Raw genomic sequence first — 21,155 nt, forward strand, 5'->3', positions numbered from 1 at the left:
AAGAATGCAGGCAAAAGATGGTCCATAGATGGATATGGGCCAAGGGCAGGCAAATTGGAGACTAACTTAGATGGGGCATCATGGTTGGCCCGAAGGGCCCATTCCATTCTCTATAACTCCTAAATGGTACGGAGGTAAGAAATAGGGACTGAGCTGCCAGAGAAAGTGGTTGAGGCAGGTACAATAACATTTGAAAGCCATTTAGATAGGGACGTGGATAGAATCGTTTCAGAGGTTTGTGGGTCAAAAGCTAGCAAATGGGACTTGATTAGATGGGCACATTGGTCAATATGGACAAATTGGACCAAAGGGCCTGTTTCCGGCTGCACGATTCTGACTCCATAACCCCATGCAGTGGAGGCAGTCAGGGAAACGAGAGATATAGACAGTGATATAGAGAGATATAGATCAAATGAATGAGATATGTAAAAAAGTAAAGATGATCAATCTCGCCCATTCCTTCTCTCCTGAGATGCTGCCTGGCCTGCTGAGTTACTCCAGCATTTTGTGAATAAATACCTTCGATTTGTACCAGCATCTGCATTAAGTCTTAATCTTACTTATGCTATCATTTCCTGCTCTGATTATTTTCAGATTGTCTATTTTATAGCTCCCACCCTAGGGTGATTCCTAGACCAGGAACAGCTCTTTCCTGTCCCAGAATTGATGCTCATGTCACCATGAAAAGTAACCACTCTTTCCCACACTTTAAGCCTCTGTCCGTTTGTTTTCCAATTTGCGCAAGATTCAGGTAATAATCCAGGGTTTAACACTATCAAGGGTTTGTGCTTTTACAACCTTATTCTTGATATTCTTTAAAAACTTTCTCCATGTTCCTATCTATGTCTTTTGGTCCACAGGCAGTGCAAAGAACTGAGTGATGCAGAAATATTGTGTAGAACTGTAGTTACTCAATGGGTCAGGCAGCATGTGTAGGAAGAAACTGCAGATACTGGTTTAGACCGAAGATAGACAGAAAATGCTGGAGTAACTCAGCTGGACAGGCAGCATCTCTGGATAGAAGGAATGGGTGACGTTTTGTGTCGATATGGATGAGTAATTTTTTGGGTAGGCACCCTTCAGACGCTCTCAGATCATGAGACTGGAATTAATCTTTCTTTTTCAAAGCTTTACTCCAGCCACCATGAATAACTCCTGGAGACACAAGGAACTGCAGATGCTGGAGTCTTGAGCAAAAGTGCTGAAGGGATGCAGCAGATCACGCAGCATCAGTGGAAGGAATGGGCAGGTGACATTTTGAGTTGGTAATCTTCTTCAGACAGATCCATTCTGAAAATGAGTAATCCCTTTTGCGGAAATGGATAAGCAACACATACTTTGGGATTCTTGTTGCAGACTGCAGACCATTTGTTTGTGAGATGCTTTAGTGATAGGATGGTGTGAAGAGACTGGAAGTACAGGCAACAAAAAAACTACTTACAAAAACCTTTACATAAAAAATACCAATTTTGAAGGAAATAATTAAGGCAAACAAACCTGCAAGAGTTATTTTTGAGGGTCTTGATTTATTTGTACCTTATGGGGCTACATCTTGAGTGTTTTCTTTTAAATAAGCAAACCTGTCTAATTTTTTAGTGCTAACCATTAACATCCAGCCCAATACAAACCAATCAAAATGTGAAAAATTATCTCCCTCTTCATTCCACAATCCACTGTAGAGATTAATCATCCAGCAGGACAAGTAAACAAGTGAAAAAACTGAAATATTATTTTTATTATATTAAAAAAAATTAAATTCAACGACATTTTTCTTCAAAGTGACCAGTTTGCAAACCTAATGAATTCCATTATTGGTGAAATAAACTAAAATCTTTTTAATTTTTGGGAATAAGCTAATAATTTTTAATTTTTAACAGCCTGACATTTAATTACTCTTCAACTTCTTTTGCTGATGTTAAAAGTTTTTGTCTTTGCAAATTTCAATGTGGATGTATATTCATACCAGAAAAGTTCAACATTAGTGGATTACAGAGCCCTATGTATTTTTTTTTAATCTGCAGGAATCTGACAGTAAATAGCATGTGTAAGCTTAATGGATAATTTTAATTATAGGTGTGTTTTAATGAGACAACATTCCCTCAATACGTACAAAGTCAAAGAGAGAAATAAAAATATTTCCTTAAACGTCTCTGGCAGGTAGACAAGATTTCAAATATATCCAAATGTTTGGATACGACGTTTTGCTTTTCTACAAATACTTGGACCATTTGTCTTCAGTGTTTTGTTTGGTATAAAAACAAAGATCTAAGGGAGTAAATAATGGTGCTGCATCCAAAACTGCTATTAAATGTCATGTATGATTACATTGGAAATAACTAGTATGGGCCCCAATTATGTCCTTTTTGTATTTAGAGCTGCTATAAATTGTATTTGATAGTGTACAAATTAACATTTTTGTTAAACATGTGCGCATCGGGGGTTCAAGTTTTCATAACATCAATGCAGAGATGGGATTTGGGCTGTTCATAAACCAACTCTTCAAGTTATTAACAATTTTCTCTTTCTTACTAAATTCCATGAGAAAGTTTTCAATTACACTCATTTTAGGCCAGTTACTTTATGAAGTGTCTATATTTTACAAGTTCATGTTATTGTCATAACCTCCTATGCAAAGCAGCAGGAAGCAATACTTGTCTCTGAGAAATTCTCAGGAATGAAGGTTAATTACAACAAGCCAAGTTTGTATTCCATCATGAGATGTGGTTCTCCCATTACTTCACTTTGAGCTGGATCTAAAAAGAGAAGAAAATTAAGTAGCAATTCTCACAGAATTTTGAAATTGTTTGAGGATGCAGGAAAACTGCTGGACACCCAACTTTATCATAACAATTTAGAAAAATATTTAAGTACAGATATCCAATCAACTTTTCTGCTCTAGATCCAAATATATTTATGCTATTGGTAACCAAAGCAAGAGATTTAAACATAAGGATTTTCCTTAAACATGTGCTTTGGTTTCATGCTATACAGCTTTGAATTCAGTTACCGTTAAAACGAACAAAACCAGGAATAAAAAATATTACCATTCAGTATGTCTTCAAAGCCAAGACACTCATCATTTCCTTGAAGCGTTTCCAGTGCAATGTTGGAGCTCATGAGGAAAGGCAAACGCTGTACCTAATTTGAAATACAGTATTAGTCTATTTAATCATTCTGATGGATTAGATTATCAGAAATAATACCGACATTTTGAATCCAACCAATACTTTACCGTGCCGCTTACAGTGGCCTTGAAGTACACTCACGCCTTCACAAATATGGCAATTCATTTGCAATTTTGGAACTATTATTTGAAGGGTGCATATTGACCAGATTCAGGAGAACTTATTCGTTTTTTGTCAAGAAATTCTTACCACATGCACAAGGTTCAATCACGTACTTAAAGGACAGGATAATTTCAAGATTGTTGGAATTCCTCACTGCTCTGTAGAACCGGGATAGAACTGAAATATTCTTGATTGAGATAATCATAATCATACTTTATTAGCCAAGAATGTCTTGCAACATACGAGGAATAACAGTACGAACCAAAGCTGCCATTACACTAATCCAGTACCAATTGTGATCAATCAGTCTGAAGAAGGGTCTTGATCCAAAATGTCACCCATTCTTTCTCTCCAGAGATGCTGCCTGTCCCACTGAGTTACTCCAGCATTTTGTGTCTACCTTCGATTTAAACCAGCATCTGCAGTTCTTTCCTACACCAATTGTGATCTATTCTCTCAACAATCACATCAACTCCCATTACATCACTCAGCTCCCCATTTTATCATTCACCTACATACTACATGGTATTTGCAGTAGCTATTTAACTTACCAACATCCACACCTTTGGGGTGTGGGATTCAACCAGAGCACCCAGGCGAAACCCATGTGGTCACAGGGAGAACGTGCCGTCTCCTCACCGTGAGCACCAGTGGTCAGATTCAAATCTGGGTCGCTGGAACAATGAGGCATCAGCTCTACTAGTGACACTGCCCTGTTTACAAAATTTTCTATTTTTGTTCCAAAACTTATCTGCTTTAAATCAGAATATCCAAAATATATGTTGTGTTTTCAAGACATGCTCTACTTTCATTAACCGCAGCTTCAAATGTTCCAATTTCTGAAGAGTCCCAACCCAAAACATCACATATCCATGTTCTCCAGAGATGCTGCCTGAACTTTATGTCCAATTTGGTAAATCAGCACCTGCAGTTCCTTGTGTCTACACTTTCAATGCACATACTTTCAGAAAGTTACATCACCATTGAGATGCTAGATGTGAGGGGAAAGATTTAAGAGACTCAATGGGTAATTTTTTTCACACAGAGGACAGTACATATATGGAATGAGCTGCCACATGAAGCTGTACCGGCAGGTACATTAGCAACGTTTAAACAACATTAATAAGAAAGATTTAGAGAGATAAGGGCCAAGCACAGGCAAATGAGACTAACTCGGTTATAAAACCTGGTCAACAGGGACAAGTTAGGCCAAAGGGTCAGATTTCATGCTGTGACTTAACATAAAAAGCAAAACAAAGACTCAATGGCATACCTGCTTTACTGCTTTGTATTCCATTTGTAACTTCAGTGGAGCGGATAATCCTTGAATATTTCTCAATGTAGCAAAATTCATTTGATTTTGATTGAACTGAAACTGAATAGAGAAAACATTAATTTCTAGGACACTGGTGCAAAATGAAATCAAATAAGAGGGAGAATAGCCAGTATAAAGAGAGGGAAAAGGATGAGACAGGGGCCAGTAGGTTACAGGTGAACTAAGGATGGGTGAAGGATAATTAGCCGAGGAGCCATGGGAGGAAGGGGGTGAAGTGGAGTTGGGAAACAGAGGCTAGAGGTGTTAGGCAGATAAAGGGGAAAAAGGGCAAATGGGGCCATTTGGGCAGGCGGATGATGGACTTGGGAGACATGTATGTGGATAATATTGGAAACAAAAGGAAAAAATAGGACAGGTCAGTGGGAATGAGAAGAGTTGTTAAAATGACAATGCAACTGGGAGTTTGGGATAGCAACAATAGACAAAGTGCAGGTGACCTATACATAGGTTACTAGTCTGAGTTAGGTCTTGTCATTGTGGAGAGCACATTGGAAGCACCAAATGCAGCGTTGAAAGAGGCACACACAAATGTCTCTCTCACCTAGATGGGCTGATTAGGTCTCTGCATGGTGGTCAGGGAAGAGGCACTGCCCTTGTCTGCAGGTTGATATCGAGGTTGGGATTGGTGCCAAGTGAGTGGAGGGCTGTGTGCTCAGACATAGTGAAGTTGGGGAGAGTGGAGAAGTTGGGGAGAGTGGAGAAGTTGAGAGGTGTACTAAATCTCGTTACTTAAGCCACAGTCATTCTTTGCCTCCACCAAGTCCCATGCGCCTTCCGCTCCGATTCCAGGCTGCCCAGTTTGGCTTCAGCTAGGATCTCAAGTATTGCGATCCAGCAGCCCATGTCTCCTCTTATTGCCCTCCAACCGCTGTCTCCACCAACAACCATCTCCACCACCATCCTACCTGGCTCCACCTACTACTTTCCCCCTTATCTGTCTCCATCTCCTTGTCCTTATCCTCTCCTCAGTACACCTATCGCCCACTAGTTTCTGTCTCAACTCTTCTTCGTCCTCTTTACACCAGTTATCTTCCTTCTCTCAGTCCTGATGCAGGGTCTTCACCCTAAATGTCGACTATTCCTTCCCCACACCACCCTTCCCCCACTCACAGATGATGCTTGACCTGCTGAACACCTCCAGCACTTTCTAGTGTTGCTCCGGAATCCAGCATCTGCACCATCCTGTCTCCACTGCGTGCGAGGTACCTTGTTTAAATGTCTAAATTTTACTAGATTGTGTGGCAGCTGCTCCCCGTTGGATTGCAACCTTGTCGTGGTCGGGGAGCTTGTGTGTCTCAGTGACCCCTAGAGGTATGCCAGCGGGAGATTCGTCTCCTGTTAGGGTTTCCCATTCCACAGGTCGAAGGGTAGAGATGAGACGAAGAGCGATCCACTGGTCCTCCAGGTTGGGGGTTGAGCACAGGGGTAACAACCCCGCCTCGTAAAACGAATATGTTACGGAAACAACAACTGAAGGAATCGACACTACTGTGCGTGACGGGCTTCCAGGGCTATTGACAGGCGCCAGGATGAATGTCAATGGTGAAAGCCGAAAGGAAGAGAACTAGACAGCATCCCAAGAATAGCCCTGCACTGGACACCAGAAGGGAAAAGGAAAAGAGGGAGACCCAAAACCACATGGCGTCGAACTGTAGAGGAGGAAATGAAAACTATGGAATTGACCTGGGGTAGTGTCCAGAAACTAGCCCAGAACAGACAGGAGTGAAGAACCTTTGTTGTTGCCCTACATGCAGTAAGTAAGTGTGGCGGCTGTAATTTTTTTTCCAATTGGGATAATTTGACTGAATGTTAAAACTAACAGATACCATGACCTAATGGCCATTTTGGATTAATAAACTTTGGCTATCTAACTATAAGGAAGTATAATTTCAAAAGATTCAAATATTATTTAGATGCAAGACATCAGAGAGCATATTACAATTAAACACTATTGACATTTTGACCCTTGAGTAATAAGTGAGACATTATTGCTTGTAACATCCATCCATCCCTTAAAAGATTCACCTCTGCATATTTTTTAACATGAATTAGGGTAATAAAGAGTAGAAATTATGCATTCTACTATCAAATCCAAACTTGCTGAATCAAGCATCCTAATCATACCCCAATTGATATCAGCAGACACAACATGAATCAGTACCAATGCATTTCAATACAGCACAAAATTTTCAGGCTTACATTGCTTTCCGAAATTTCCAGGGGATGATTTGGCAAAAGTTCAGACTTCACATTGGAGAATCTTAAAAAACAGAAGACATGTAACTTATTTAAACCAGATGAATGAATAAAGTAGTCAACAATTTTAAAAGGTCACAGGTCCATTCTTTCCTTGCCCAGTCTCCTGAAAATATTTATTTCTATTGTCAAGAGTGTTTAATTGTCATATGCAAATATGCAATGGGTACAGAATAATAACATTTTTACTTGCTACAGCTTAACAGGCACATCAACGCAACAAATATATAATAAATAATAATACAATAAATTATCTCTTTAATAAGGTAAACAGACCGTAACAGTTCAAACCAAAGTCCATAGTAGTTTTTGGTGAGATAGGGTTGTAGTCAGGGTTGTGCAGGGTAGTTTAAGAGTTTGATGGTAAGAAGCTTTTCTTGAACCTAGATGTATATATATTCTTGTCCTCTTTCTCCATAGCGTTTCTCCTTAAAATACCAATCAAATACCCATGTATCCTTATTATTACACTGCCACAGATATTCCATCTGTTTTGTTCTTACACTCTCTGCGACTTAAAACTAATTTATCTTCTCCCTTTCTCAATTCTAACAAAGGGCCCTTATCCCTAAGCAACAACTGTTTCTCTTGCCCAAATGCTAACTGGTCCACTGAATGTAGGCAACATTTTCTGTTAATATGTTGATTTAAAAAAATTGTGGAACAATAATATATTTACTCTACTTGAATACAACATTTCATAACTCAGCACTATTGCACTTGGGACACCTTTCATAGAAACATAGAAAATAGGTGCAGGAATAGGCCACTCGGCCCTTCGAGCCAGCACTGCCATTCAATATGATCATGGCTGATAATCCAAAATCAGTACCCCATTCTGGCTTTCCCCCCATATCCCTTAGCCCTAAGAGCTAAATCTAACTCTCTCTTGAAAACATCCAGAGACAACTCTCTTATTCCTCATCTCAGTCCTAAATGACCTACCCCATATTCTTAAACTGTGATCCCTAGTTCTGGACCCCCCCAACATTGGGAACATTTTTCCTGCATCTACCCTGTCCAATCCTCTAAGAATTTTATATGTTTCTATAAGATCCCCTCCCATCCTTCTAAACTCCAGCGAATACAAGCCCAGTCGTCCCTTTCATCATATGTCAGTCCCACCATCCTGGGAATTAACCTGGTGAACCTACACAGCACTCCCTCAATAGCAATAATGTCCTTCCTCAAATTAGGAGACCAAAATTGTACTCCAGGTGTGGTCTCACCAGGGCCCTGTACAAATGCATTAGGACTTCCTTGCTCCTAAACTCAAATCCTCTTGGTTTTGGTTTTCTTCACTGCCTGCTGTACCTGCATGCTTATTTTCAGTGACTGATGTACAAGCACACCCAGGTCTCGTTGCACCTCCCCTTCTCCTAATCTGACACCATTCAGATGATAATCTGTCTTCCTGTTCTTGCCACCAAAGTGGATAACCTCACATTTATCCACATTATACTGCATCTGCCATGCTTCTGCCCACTCACCCAACCTATCCAAGTCACCCTACAGCCACATAGCATGCTCCTCGCAGCTCACACTGCCACCCAGCTTTGTGTCATCCACAAACTTAGAGATGTTCATGCCCATCTCTTCATAATGGAATTATGAAGAATAGAATTATAATGGAATTATCTCTTCATAATGGAATAGGCAATTCCTGCCACTGCCTAGGCCAATGCAGAAACAGTTCATTCGTTTCAGTCTAGTCCTCAGCAAACCAAAGATTGATTGACAACCAAAGTATACATGTAGATAGACTTCAAGAAGAATGAATACTGAATTGTAGATGCAAGCACCAACGTAACCTTGAATAGCAAAACCAAATAGCGTCTGACACTGAGGTATACAAGAATCCTCTGTTTCTACCACAAACCGGTTAATGAATAGAATTCAATGCTACATTTACAGTCTTTTAGCATCCGCAACATTAAAATTATTATCTCGTGCTCATTGAGAGAAACTGCTGCTTCTCCAGACCAAAAAAAGTCTGAAGAAGGGTCTCGACCTGAAACGTCACCCATTCCCTCTCTCCTAGATGCTGCCTGACCTGCTGAATTACTCCAGCATTTTGTGATACCTTTGATTTGTACCAGCATCTGCAGTTATTTTCCTACACTTCTCCAGACCAAATATTTGTCCTTGGTTAATTTTCAATTTGTTATCATCTCTTTGCTAAAGAGGTCACGTATGTCGTCAGCGAGTAAGGTTATCTATTGCTTCTTTCATCAATTAGACTTCAAGGAGTTAATACATTCTTAACAATACTGGTATATATACCCTTCATGTTCTTTCTAATTATGATACAGGCAGATGCAATTCAGCCAACTGAGACTATGGTGGCTCTCAAAGCAATACCATTCTCACATAACCTATTCTCTCACACATACCCATTAACCCTACATTTACATGAGGGGTAATCTACAGTGGCCAATTAACCTGTCGCTCAACATGCCTTCGGGATGTGGGAGGAAACTGGGACAGCTCACAGTTATAGGGAGGATGCAAAACTCCACACAGCCAACACCAGAGGTCAAAATGAAATCTAGGCTGCCAGAGCTGCTGCATTGCCTGCTGCGCCACTGTGTTGCCCAGACGGATCAGGCGCAGAATTCATATCTGCAGTGTGTGGTACCTGGAATCCATTCCCACTCAGTGCAGCTCTCTGCATGAATTCATTCATGCTCGGTGGCACAGTGGAGCAGCATGTAGTACTGCTGCCTTACAGACCCAATGATCCAGATTCAACCCCCAATGGAGCTGGATACTGTCAACGGGCACTGTAATTCTAGAACAGAACATTGGCCATTGAAGAAACGCAGTGAGACTTACCAGACTAAAATTAGAATGGAAGGGGGAAAGAAACGGGGTGTAAATTATACGAATTTGTATAAATGTTTTTCATTATCTTGAGTATTGAGGTTGGGCAGATTGGCCAGAAAGGTTAGTGGCCCACACCTGATAAAAGCATAGAAAATGTACTGCTGAGTAACAGCCCAGAATGTCTGTGCTGAACATAATGCCTACGTAAACTAATCTCAGCTGCCTACACATGAACTATATCCCTCCATTCCCAGCTTGCCTACCTAAAGGCCTCTTAAACTCCACTGCCATATCTGTCTCCACCACCACCCCTGGCACAAGTTCCAGACACCCACCACCCTGTGTAAAAAAAATTGTCCCGTACATCTTCTATAAACTTTGCCCCTCTCACTTTAAAGCTATGCCCTCTAGTCTATTCATTTAACTTCTAAAGTACAAGAGCAGTTAAAAACAGCAACATTAATTAAGCTCTGCCAAAAGTTTACAACCTGCAATTCTAATTGGCCCATTTTATATCTAACCCATCATCAGGTAACATGAATATACATTGGCTGCAAAAAGAACGGCTGATTAGTTTTCCAAAATAGCTTGTATTGTTTATTTTCCGCCAAACTGACATTTTTGGCTCCATAACCAGGAAACGCAAGGTACTGAAACATTAAGATTCTTAAAATAACCCAGTAATCATTAAAAAAGAAAACAAGTTACTTCCTGTTCTGCAGAATATGAAGCACGATTCTTTAAAGAAAATTTATTATGTGTTTAGCGTTAACATAAGGATCAGCAAAATATTAACTACAAAACTAAGAATGTTCATTATTAGTTTTTTATTGATTCGTTTATCGTATTCAACATACAAATACATTGTTCTAAATAGTAGATATACAAAATGTTAACAAAACTTTGAGAAAATTGAACTAATTTTCCTTAATGCAGTATATAAAGTAGCAGATGCTCCAAACGAAGCCCTTTGAATTTCGTATCCTGAGCACACGATGTGATAGGACTATGACTGATATGAAGAACAGATATACATATCCTGATCTGAAAACAGGATTAGGATCACCACAGATATGAAGAACAAACGCACATGGCCTACAAGAGACTGCAGTTATTGGAGTCTAAAACAAAAACAGTACACTGGAAGTACTCAGTGGGTCAAGCAGCATTTGTGGAAGCTAAAGGAACAAGTGAACTTTCGAGTTGACACCCTTCATCAGGATTAAGGGAAAACAGGAAAGGTGGGTTCGAGGTTGGTAGCTGAAAGATCGGTAGATGGAACCAGGTGGAAGGAGAAGATGACAGGGATGAACAGAGAGAAGAAAAATAGACAGACATGCAAGTGTGATCGGGAAAAGAGCAATGGGGGTCCCAAGAGCGTGGGTCAATGGAAAAATTCAGCATACATACCATTAGGTTGTAAGCCACCCAAGAGGAATACAAAATGTTCTTCTAATTTGCAATTAGTCTACTCTGTAGGAATGGAGGTCAAGGACAGAACAGTTCCATGTGGGAATGGAAGAATTAAAATAATATGCAACCACAAGCTCATGATGTTCATTGTGGAGAGTACAGGTATTCTGGAAAACAGTCGCTCATTTGATGCTTGCTTCACCAATGTAGGAGGCCTCAATTTTTATTATAGCAATTTATTTTTGGAGTAGTACTATCATTAAAGCATTTTTTGCCAGGCATATAATAGAATGATTGTCCGGAATGTTGTAATACTCCGAAATGCTTACCATCACCAAAACAATAGCCTATTTGACTAATACTTATTTGTTACTGCCTTTACCATTTGGAGCAACTTACTGAGATAGCACCTCACAAACTGATGGCTTCCAACAGCAACATGGAAAACAGCTGAAAAATATGGAATACTAATCCGACCTGGTACAAGCTGCTCTGACTTGGACTGATCGTCATTTCTTCCTTGGGGATGTGTTAATATCTTGAGATTTTATATCTGACAGCATCAGCATCGAGAATGGACTACAATACCTTAAAAAAACTTGATGCCAACTAGGAACAGATAACAACCTCCTCCCTCTCCACCCCATATCCTAATAGATTAGTTGCAACATTTCAGGTAATGGCAACATTCTTTGTAAAATATTACCATGAGTAGACAGGTGGGGTTAGTTCAGATCGGCATCTTGGCCGACACATAAATGGTGGGCCAAAGGACCTGTTCCTGCTCTGTGTTTGCTATGCTCTAATATTACATAAATCAAATCTCAATTACTCTCCAAGTTAAGTACACAGTACTCCTTCAAAATCTGATCCAAAATTGTTGGAAAACTTTATGACAACACGTTCCAAACTGTGAAGGTCAATAAAATACATTTCAAACAATAGCACTTAACCTCCAATACCATTCTCAGGTACAGAATCCAGTCTCTGCATTTGTTTAAACATTTTTTAAAAGATGTTGAAAGAAGGAGCTGCAGATGCTGGTTAATACACAAAACTATACAAAGTGCTGTCAACGGGTCAGGCAGAATCTCTGGAGAACATAGATAGGTGACATTTTGGGTCGAGACCCTTCTGAAGAAATCTGAACTCAGACTTCAGAAGAAGTCAGACCTGAAGAGTTGAGTCTGAAGAAGGGTCTTGACCTGAATCTCACCTACCTATGTTCTCCACAGATGCTGCCTAATCTGCTGAGCTACTCCAGCACTTATCCTTTAAAAAAAATGATAGTTCAAAAACTAGAGCAAGGATCAATTAAATCCATGAAGTCGGTAGTGTGTGGACTGTCCTTCAGTCACACATTTGAAATAGTGACGAGTGAAGAAACAAGACCACAAACAACACTGATAGCAACTTGCACAAAACGTAGATAGCTGACAAGTAGGATATCTTCCCATTTACTTACCTCAGTTCAGTTTCAGCTTTAGTTTATTGTCCATGTACCAAGGTACAGTGAAGAATATTAATTTAGCATTATTATTTTAAACCTCTGTACCATTTAACAACAGCTCTAACAAAAAACACACACAAGATGCACAATACATACCCTCCACGCAAGGTATCTCGCACGCCATAAGGTCCTGCATGAAATCCAAATTCTCCAATAGGAACACTATCCTTCAGTTGAGCTTTAAGTCCTCTGGAATTCTGTAACAAACAATATGACAACAGTATGAAAAGTAGCCTTTAATTGCAGGCATGATATGGTGTTCAAACAGGAATAGCGTAACATTATGAAATTAAAAAAGTTGGATCATTCAGTGGAGCTCATTCATGTACAATGGCCTAGATTTGTATTATGTGTTCTGACCATGGGACATAAATAGATTGAACATGGTGCCCCGACCACCCCGACGTGGCAACTTCAACAGCCTGACTGGGGGAAAAGACGGCAGGGGAAGAGAAAATACATTCTGGCCTTCCATCACAGTGAGGAAGTAACTGGAGGAGACTCACTGTGATGGATGTTTCTTTTTTTTGTTTTGTGTTGGTTTGTGATTGTGTGTGTTATTGCTTATTTTTATTGCTCTTATTGTTGGACGGAATTTCGTCCAAAAGACTTGTTTTTTTGGATGACAATAAAGGTTATTCTGATTCTGAAATCCCAAGTGCAGTAAGCAACACCAGCACAAATTAGCACAGTGCAAACCATATTCCAGATATTCATCACCCAGTAAACAGAATATAAAAGATGGTATCAGTTCCACAATAAATCAGGCATAGCCATTAAACAGGAAAGCTACATGTTTGCATTGAACGAAGTTATGTTAGCTTGACAATAGACAATAGGTGCAGGAGGAGGCCATTCGGCCCTTCGAGCCAGCACCGCCAGCAGCTTGAACAGATATATAATTGTTACTTGCAGGTGTTTTATTGCAATTGATTCTGTGCCAGCAATATTTCTCTAGAGAAAAAGCCCCAAAATGCAGAGGGTAGTGAATCTCTATAATTCTTTACCCTGGAGGATTGTGGAAGCGATATCACTTGGGAAGGCGGAGGAGGGTTTAAAGAGAAAGTAGGCACATTTTTGAAAGATTTGGGAATTAAAGACTATAGGGATTTGGCACAGAACTGGAGACGAGGCGAGGGACAGATCCATCATAATCATTAAGAATGGCAGATAGACACAAAATGCTGGAGTAATTCAGCGGGTCAGGCAGTACCTGTGGAGAAAAGGAATAGATGGCGTTTTGAGGATTACAGTGGTTCAAAAGCTTGCTGCCACAAAACAACTAGGAACAGGTAACCCAAAACGTCATCTATTCCATTTCTCCAGAGATGCTGCCTGACCCGCCGAGTTACTGCAGCACTTTGTGTCTATCTTTGGTGTAAACCAGTATCTCCAGATTCTTCCTACACATTATGAATGGTAGGGCAGCTTGAGAGACTGAGTGACGATCTCCTGCATCGATATCCTTATATTTAAATAAATCAATTTTATCTTTTGAGTTCACTGTCATGGTTCCCTTCTACTCATATATTACAATATCCAGACTTTGCTCTCCATATGGAATTGTACTTCTGAGGTGGTAATCCTTTCAATAGAATCTTCGCCTTTGATGATGAAGTCACCATTAAAATAATTAATCTCGCTCTGACCACTCCTGATTATGCCCCTGTTGATCCATCTGATCTGTAAATTCACAAATGACCCGATCTGTGGGGCTATTAATAACTTGGAGGTCAGGCTGCAGGAGGATATTGAGATGTTGGTGAAATGGGCTGAGGAATGGCAGATTGTGTATAAAATGATGTAATGCCTTTTGGGAGTATGAATGCAGCTGACATATACCATGAATGGCAAGATCCTTGGGAGTTTTGAGAAATTGAGGAAATTTGGTGTACAATTCCAAAGATCCATGAAAGTGACAGCACAGGTGATTAAAAAGTTGCCCTTCATTAGACAAGGCATTGAATACCAGAGCCGAGAGGTTAAGCTTCAAGTTCATAAAACATCAGTCAGACTTCAGATGGCATACATCTTTAATATCTCCCAACTCCATTCTGAGGTACCCACCTGTTTCCAGAAGACCAAGAATGCCCAGTGCCAAAGAAAAGCAAGACCTCAAACCTAAATAACTACCATCCAGTGGCTTTGACATCATGATGAAATGGTTTTGCGAGGCTAGTTATGGAACTCATTAAATCCAGTCTACCCAGCAGTCTTGACCCACTGCAGTTCGCCTACCACCACAACAGGTCCATGGATGATGCCATCGCCCCAGCCCTACACTCATCACTGGAACACCTGGATAAGAGAGACACCTGCGTCAGACTCGTATTCAAAGACTACAGCTCTGCCTTTAATACCATTATATCATCCAAGCTTATCACCAAACTCGCAGGACTTGGTGTCAGCACTCATCTCTGCAACTGGATCTTCGGCTTCCTGACCAACAGACCTCAATCAGTGAGAAAAGGGGATAAATCATCCTCTATGATAATCTTCAACATTAGTGCTCCACAAGGATGCATTCTCAGCCCCTTTCTTTACTACTTGTACACCCACAAAAGTGCAGACATGTACAAATCTAACTCAATTTTCAAATTTGCAGACACCACCACCGTTGTGGGCCAGATATCAAATAATGATGAGACAAAGTGCAGGAAGGAGATCGAGAACCTCGTGTCCTGGTGGCGAGGCAACAACCTTTCTCTCAATGTCAGCAGGACAAAGGAGATGGCGATCGACTTCAGGAAGCGATGCGGTACACAAACCCCATTTTGCATTGATGGCGCCGAAGTAGAGATAATAGACAATAGATGCAGGAGTAGGCCATTCGGCCCTTCGAGCCAGCACCGCCATTCAATGTGATCATGGCTGATCATTCACAATCAGTACCCCGTTCCTGCCTTCTCCCCATACCCCCTGACTCCGCTATCTTTAAGAGCTCTATCTAGCTCTCTCTTGAAGGCATCCAGAGAATTGGCCCCCACTGCCTTCTGAGGCAGAGAATTCCACAGATTTATAACTCTGACTGAAAAAGTTTTTCCTCATCTCCGTTCTAAATGGCCTACCCTTTATTCTTAATCTGTGGCCCCTGGTTCGGGACTCCCCCAACATTGGGAACATGTTTCCTGCCTCCAACGTGTCCAATCCCTTAATAATCTTATGTTTCAATAAGATCCCCTCTCATCCTTCTAAATTCCAGTGTATACAAGCCCAGATGGTTGATAACTTCAAATTCCTAGAAGTCAATATCACCAACAACTTTTCCTGGACCACCCATATTGAAGCAACAACCAAGAAAGCACACCAACACCTCTACTTCCTTAGTATAAGAAGATAACTGCAGATGCTGGTACAAATCGACGGTATTTATTCACAAAATGCTGGAGTAACTCAGCAGGTCAGGCAGCATCTCGGGAGAGAAGGAATGGGTGACGTTTCGGGTCGAGACCCTTCTTCAGACCCTCTACTTCCTTAGAAGTCTTAAGAAGTTTGAAATATCCACTACAACTCTCACCAACCTCTACAGATGCACCACAAAAAGCATTTTATCAGGATGCATCACAGCTTGGTTTGGGAACAGCTGCATCCAAAACCGCAAGACATTGCAGCGAATTGTGAATGCAGCCCAGATCATAACACAAACTAACCTCCCTTCCAATTACTCCATTTATACCTCACACTGCTTCGGCAAGACCAGCAGCATATTCAAGGACAAGTTGCACCCGGCCACTCCCTCTTCTCCCCTTTCCTATCGGGCAAAAGGTACAGGTGTGAAAACGCACACCTCCAGATTCATGGACAGCTTCCTCCCACTGTAATTGGGCCACCGAATCACCCTACCACAACTAAAGAGCAGGCCTGAACGACTATCTACCTCATTGGTGACCCTCAGACTATCTTTGATCAGACTTTGCTGGCTTTACCTTGCACTACACGTGATTCCCTTATCGTGTATCTACACACTGCAAATGGCTCAATTGTAATCATGTATTGTCTTTCAGCTGACCAGCATGCAACAAAAGCTTTTCACTGTACCTTGATACACGTGACAATAAACTAAAAAAACATTAACTATACTGCATCCAGTTCTTGTCACCATGCTATGGGAAGGATGTGATTGTACTCGAGAGGATGCTGAGAATAACCAGGATGTTGCCTGCGATGGAGTATTTCAGTCATGAGTAGAGATTGAAGCCAGTTACTTTAATAGCCATCTTCGCTATCTACGATACCACCCAATTTAGCGTCATCTTCAAATGTGTTAATCATGTCTTGTACATTCTCATCCAAATTGTTGAAATAAACCACAAACAGCAGTGGGCTAGCACTGATTCCTGAGAAACATTAGTCGTCAGACCTCCAGTCTGAAAAACATGTTTCCACCACCACTTTGTTCCTTGCATGAAGCCAATTCTGTATCCAGTTTACTAGCTCACCCTAGATCCCACACAATCTAACATTCCAGATCAGCCAACCATGTAAATTATCACCAAAGGCCTTGCCCGTGTCAACCTTTTTGATTACCTCTTCAGAAACCTCAATCAAATTCCTAAGACACAATGTCCCACATACAAACCCATGCTGCCTATCCCTAATCAGCCCCATTCTATCCAAATACATATATATATCTCAGAATCCTCTCCAGTAACTTGCCTACCACAAATGTTAGGCTCACTGGTCTATAGTTCCAAGGCTTTTTCTTGCAGCCTTTCTTAAATAGAGGCACAACATTCACCACCATCCCGTCATCTGGCACCTCACCCATCTAACATTGATTCACATATCTCAGCCAGGGCTCCCACAATTTCTCCACGAGCTTCCCAAAGAGTCCTCGGATGTATCTGATCAGGCCCGGGAGATTTATCTACCTTCATATGCCCTAGGTCATCAAGTACCTCCACGACCATAATGCAGACTGTCCTCAAGGCATCTCCATTAACCGTCCCAAGTTCATTGAGGACTTTGCCCATCTCCTGTGGTTTAACACAAAGATGACTATTTTGGTTCCAGAAGTGATCTATTCTACTTCTAGTTGCCCTCTCTCCCTTGGTGTACTTATAAAATCTCTTTGGATTCTCCTTAATCTTATTAGTTTAGTTTTAGGGATAAAACGTGGAAACAGGCCCTTCGGCCCACCAAGTCCACGCCGACCAGCGATCCCCGCACAGTAACCTACAGAATACAGAGAATACAGAGCTTTATTTGTCATTCGGTACCAAGGTACCGAACGAAATTACATAGCAGTCACACAATAACAAAAAAATAACACAAGACACATGACCCCAACACAAACGTCCATCACAGTGACTTCAAACACCCCTTCACTGTGATGGAGGCAACAAAACTTCCACTCTCTTCCCCCACGCCCACAGACAGACAGCTCGTCCCCGACCGACCCGCACAGTCCCCGCAAGGGGATGGGAGTCCCCGCGGCCGAGCCGGGCGATTGAAGGCCCCGCGGCCGAGCCGCACCGGGTGCTGAAACGTCCCGTGGCCGAGCCGGGCTACACATACTAGGGGGAAAAAATTGTACCAAGCCAATTAGCTTACAAACCTGTACGTCTTTGGAGTGTGGGTGGAAACCGGAGCTCCCATAGAAAACCCACGCAGGTCACGGGGAGAATGTACAAACTCCGTACACACAAACATCCATAGTCAGGATCAAACCTGGGTCACTGGGGCTGTAAGGGTACATTTATTAGGAAGGAACCTGTGGGGCAACTTTTTATTTTAGATGGTCGTAGGTGTATGGAATGAGGCACGAGAGGAGGTAGTTGAGGCAAATACTATCACAACGTTTTAAAAAACATTTGGACAGGTACGTGGATCGGATAGGTTTATATATAATATGGGCCAAACGCAGGCAGGTGTGACTTGTGTATATGGGGCGTATTGTCCCGTATGAGCAAGTTGGGCCGAAGGGCCTGTTTCTACTCTTTCTGGGGCAAACGCAGGCAAATTACAGGTAGACTAATGTAAACCAGTTTCTAACTCTCAGATACTCCCTACCCCCACCATTCCCCCTGACTCAGCCCGGATCTCTGAACTTGTTCGTGTGACTCGGTGCCCGCTGAGCGTCCGTGGCCGGGTCGGTGCCGGCGGGACACGGCGCCGAGATAAAACCCAGGCCCGGAGCCTGCATCCGGCCCGGTGACTAATCACAAAGTAAAGGCGGCGTGCAGCCCACGTACATCAGGCGCCGTGCCTTCCGCCAGCTGCCGACAACTTCCCCACTCCCACCACAGTAACGCACACACACTGTGCAGCCCGGACAGACTTTGATCCGTTCTTTCGCCCCCGATCCCGGCCTCACCATTTCGAGTCCCTGTTTTCCCTCACGAGCCGCCGCCGCTTCAATCGCTTCGTCCCCTCCCCCTCGCGGCGACAACTTCCGGTCGCGTCACCGCGCCGCGCCGCGCGGCACTCCCGGCCACCCAACCGACTGTTGAGCCATCGATGAATGAGTGGAGCTACGTCAATGAATTCTACCTCACCGTCTAAATGACTGATTTCATGGGAAAGAACAGCCACAACATTATAAAATAAGAAGTCTCAGATCAACCTTTTTGCAATTTACAAGGAGATTCACAAAATCTCGCCATCAAATCTTCCGTCATCCCAGAGCACCAACTGCCATGAAACAAGACGAAATACTGGTGGTCCCTACATCATCAACTCGCTAAATTTCAATAAACTTTGCTACCAATATTCCCTTTACCCAAGGACGATAAGTGAATGGAATATGTTACCACCCAACACACGTGCTGCTCCCGATGTTAAGTCATTTAAAAAGGATTGAGCAACTTGATCAAAAAGGCCCACTTCAAAATTTAATCACTACTCTACTCCGACCTGCGCGAGTGCGCAGCAATCAACCAGAACCAGAACAAGAACCTGGCATGCAGGTACAGCAAATAATTACCAAAGCAGACATAATGAAGTTCATAAGTAATAAGAACAGAATTAGGCCATTCGGCCCATCAGGTCTACGCCATTCAATCATGGCTGATTTATCTTTCCCTCTCAAGCCCATTCTCTTGCCTTCTCTCCAGAAACCCCAGACACCTTTACTAATGAAGAATCTATCAATCGGCACCTAAAAAATACCCAATGACTTGGCCTCCACAACCATCTGTGGCAAAGAATTCCACAGATTCACCACCCGCTGCATCTGCGGAAGGACTGGACAGGCAAACCCTCCAGACTCTGAAAGTGAGAGGAGTCATAAGGAAAGTTGTTGAGGGTGAGGACAAGTTCCACCAGGCAGAGCAGTGTTGGTAGAGGGGAACAGGGAACTGCAGATGCTGGTTTAGAAAACAACACAAAGTGCTGGAGTAACTCAGCAGGTCAAGCAGCATCTCTGGAGAGCATGGATAGGTGACGTTTCGCGTTTGAACCCTTCTTCAGACTGATCAATTGATCAATTTGAAGAAGGATCCCAACCTGAAATATCCTCAGTCTGAACAAGGGTTCCGACCTGAAATGTCATCTATTCATGTTCTTCAGAGATGCTTTTTGGCCCTCTGAGTTACTCCAGCACCTTGCGTCCTTGTTCGTAGAGGGGAATTGATTTTGTCTCTATTCAAGGAAGAACCGGAGGTCACTGAAACCTCCTCGCCTCTCCTTTACCAAGGTCTAACAAATCTTCTTAAAGACTAATTTGGTTATGAATAAACCATAAACCACGTCAGGGTCGCATTATTATTTAAAGCCTGAAACGTCACCTGTCCATGTCCTCCAGAGATGCTGCCTGACTCTGAGTTAGTCTATTATTTTGTTTATAACTAGAAAGGCAAAAGGAATAGAGTCATACAGCATGAAAGCAGGGCCCCTTGGCTAACCGCGTTCTCACAGACCATCGATCACCCATTCACATTATTTCTATATTATCTAACTTTCACACCAACTCACCATACAACAGGGGCAATTTATAGTTGGTTATCTGTTTAGTTTAGAGATACAGTGAAACAAATCCTTCAGCCCATCAAGTCCACACCAACCATTGATCAGCCATTCATATTAGTTCTATATTCCACTTTCGCACCCACTCCCTATACACCAGAGACAATTTACAGAGGACAATTAATCTACAAACCCTCATGTCTTTGGGATGTGGGAGGAAATCCATGCAATGAGAGGATGAATGTGCAAATTCTACACAGACGCCACTTGAGGTCAGAATCAAAACAGTCTCTAAGGCTGCAGCTCTACCAGCTGTGTCATTTTGTTATATATTATCTTTATGTGTTGTATTTACAGGCCTGTTATGTTCCTACAAGTAAGAATTACATTGTTCTGTTGTCAGTACATTTGACAATTAAACACTCTTGTCTATCTTCTCACCTTACTTAATCAAGGATATATTTATCTTGGAAGTACTCAGCAGGCCAGGCAGCATCTGTGCAAAGAGCAGCAGTTAATTTTTCATGTCTGAGACCTTTCATTGGGGAAAGGTGAAAGAAGAGATTTAGATACAATCTGGAGGGTTTTAATCATGGGTAGAGACTGGAAAGGCTAGGTCTAT

General features: G+C 41.9%; 1 protein-coding gene across 1 annotated transcript; it reads right to left on the reverse strand.

Moving 5' to 3' along the window:
- Positions 1 to 1,717: 1,717 nt before the first annotated feature.
- pomp (proteasome maturation protein) lies at positions 1,718 to 19,063 on the reverse strand. The gene is made up of 6 exons (XM_078402387.1): positions 18,945 to 19,063; positions 12,725 to 12,825; positions 6,823 to 6,883; positions 4,561 to 4,662; positions 3,045 to 3,138; positions 1,718 to 2,753 (listed from the first exon to the last, which is right to left on the reverse strand). Exons 1-6 carry the CDS (start codon positions 18,945 to 18,947, stop codon positions 2,686 to 2,688), a joined length of 429 nt encoding a protein of 142 aa, XP_078258513.1. The 5' UTR covers positions 18,948 to 19,063; the 3' UTR covers positions 1,718 to 2,685.
- Between the last annotated feature and the right edge of the window lie 2,092 nt (positions 19,064 to 21,155).

The sequence above is a fragment of the Rhinoraja longicauda genome, chromosome 7 (genome assembly GCF_053455715.1).
Source record: "Rhinoraja longicauda isolate Sanriku21f chromosome 7, sRhiLon1.1, whole genome shotgun sequence".
Taxonomy (NCBI): Eukaryota; Metazoa; Chordata; class Chondrichthyes; order Rajiformes; family Arhynchobatidae; genus Rhinoraja; species Rhinoraja longicauda.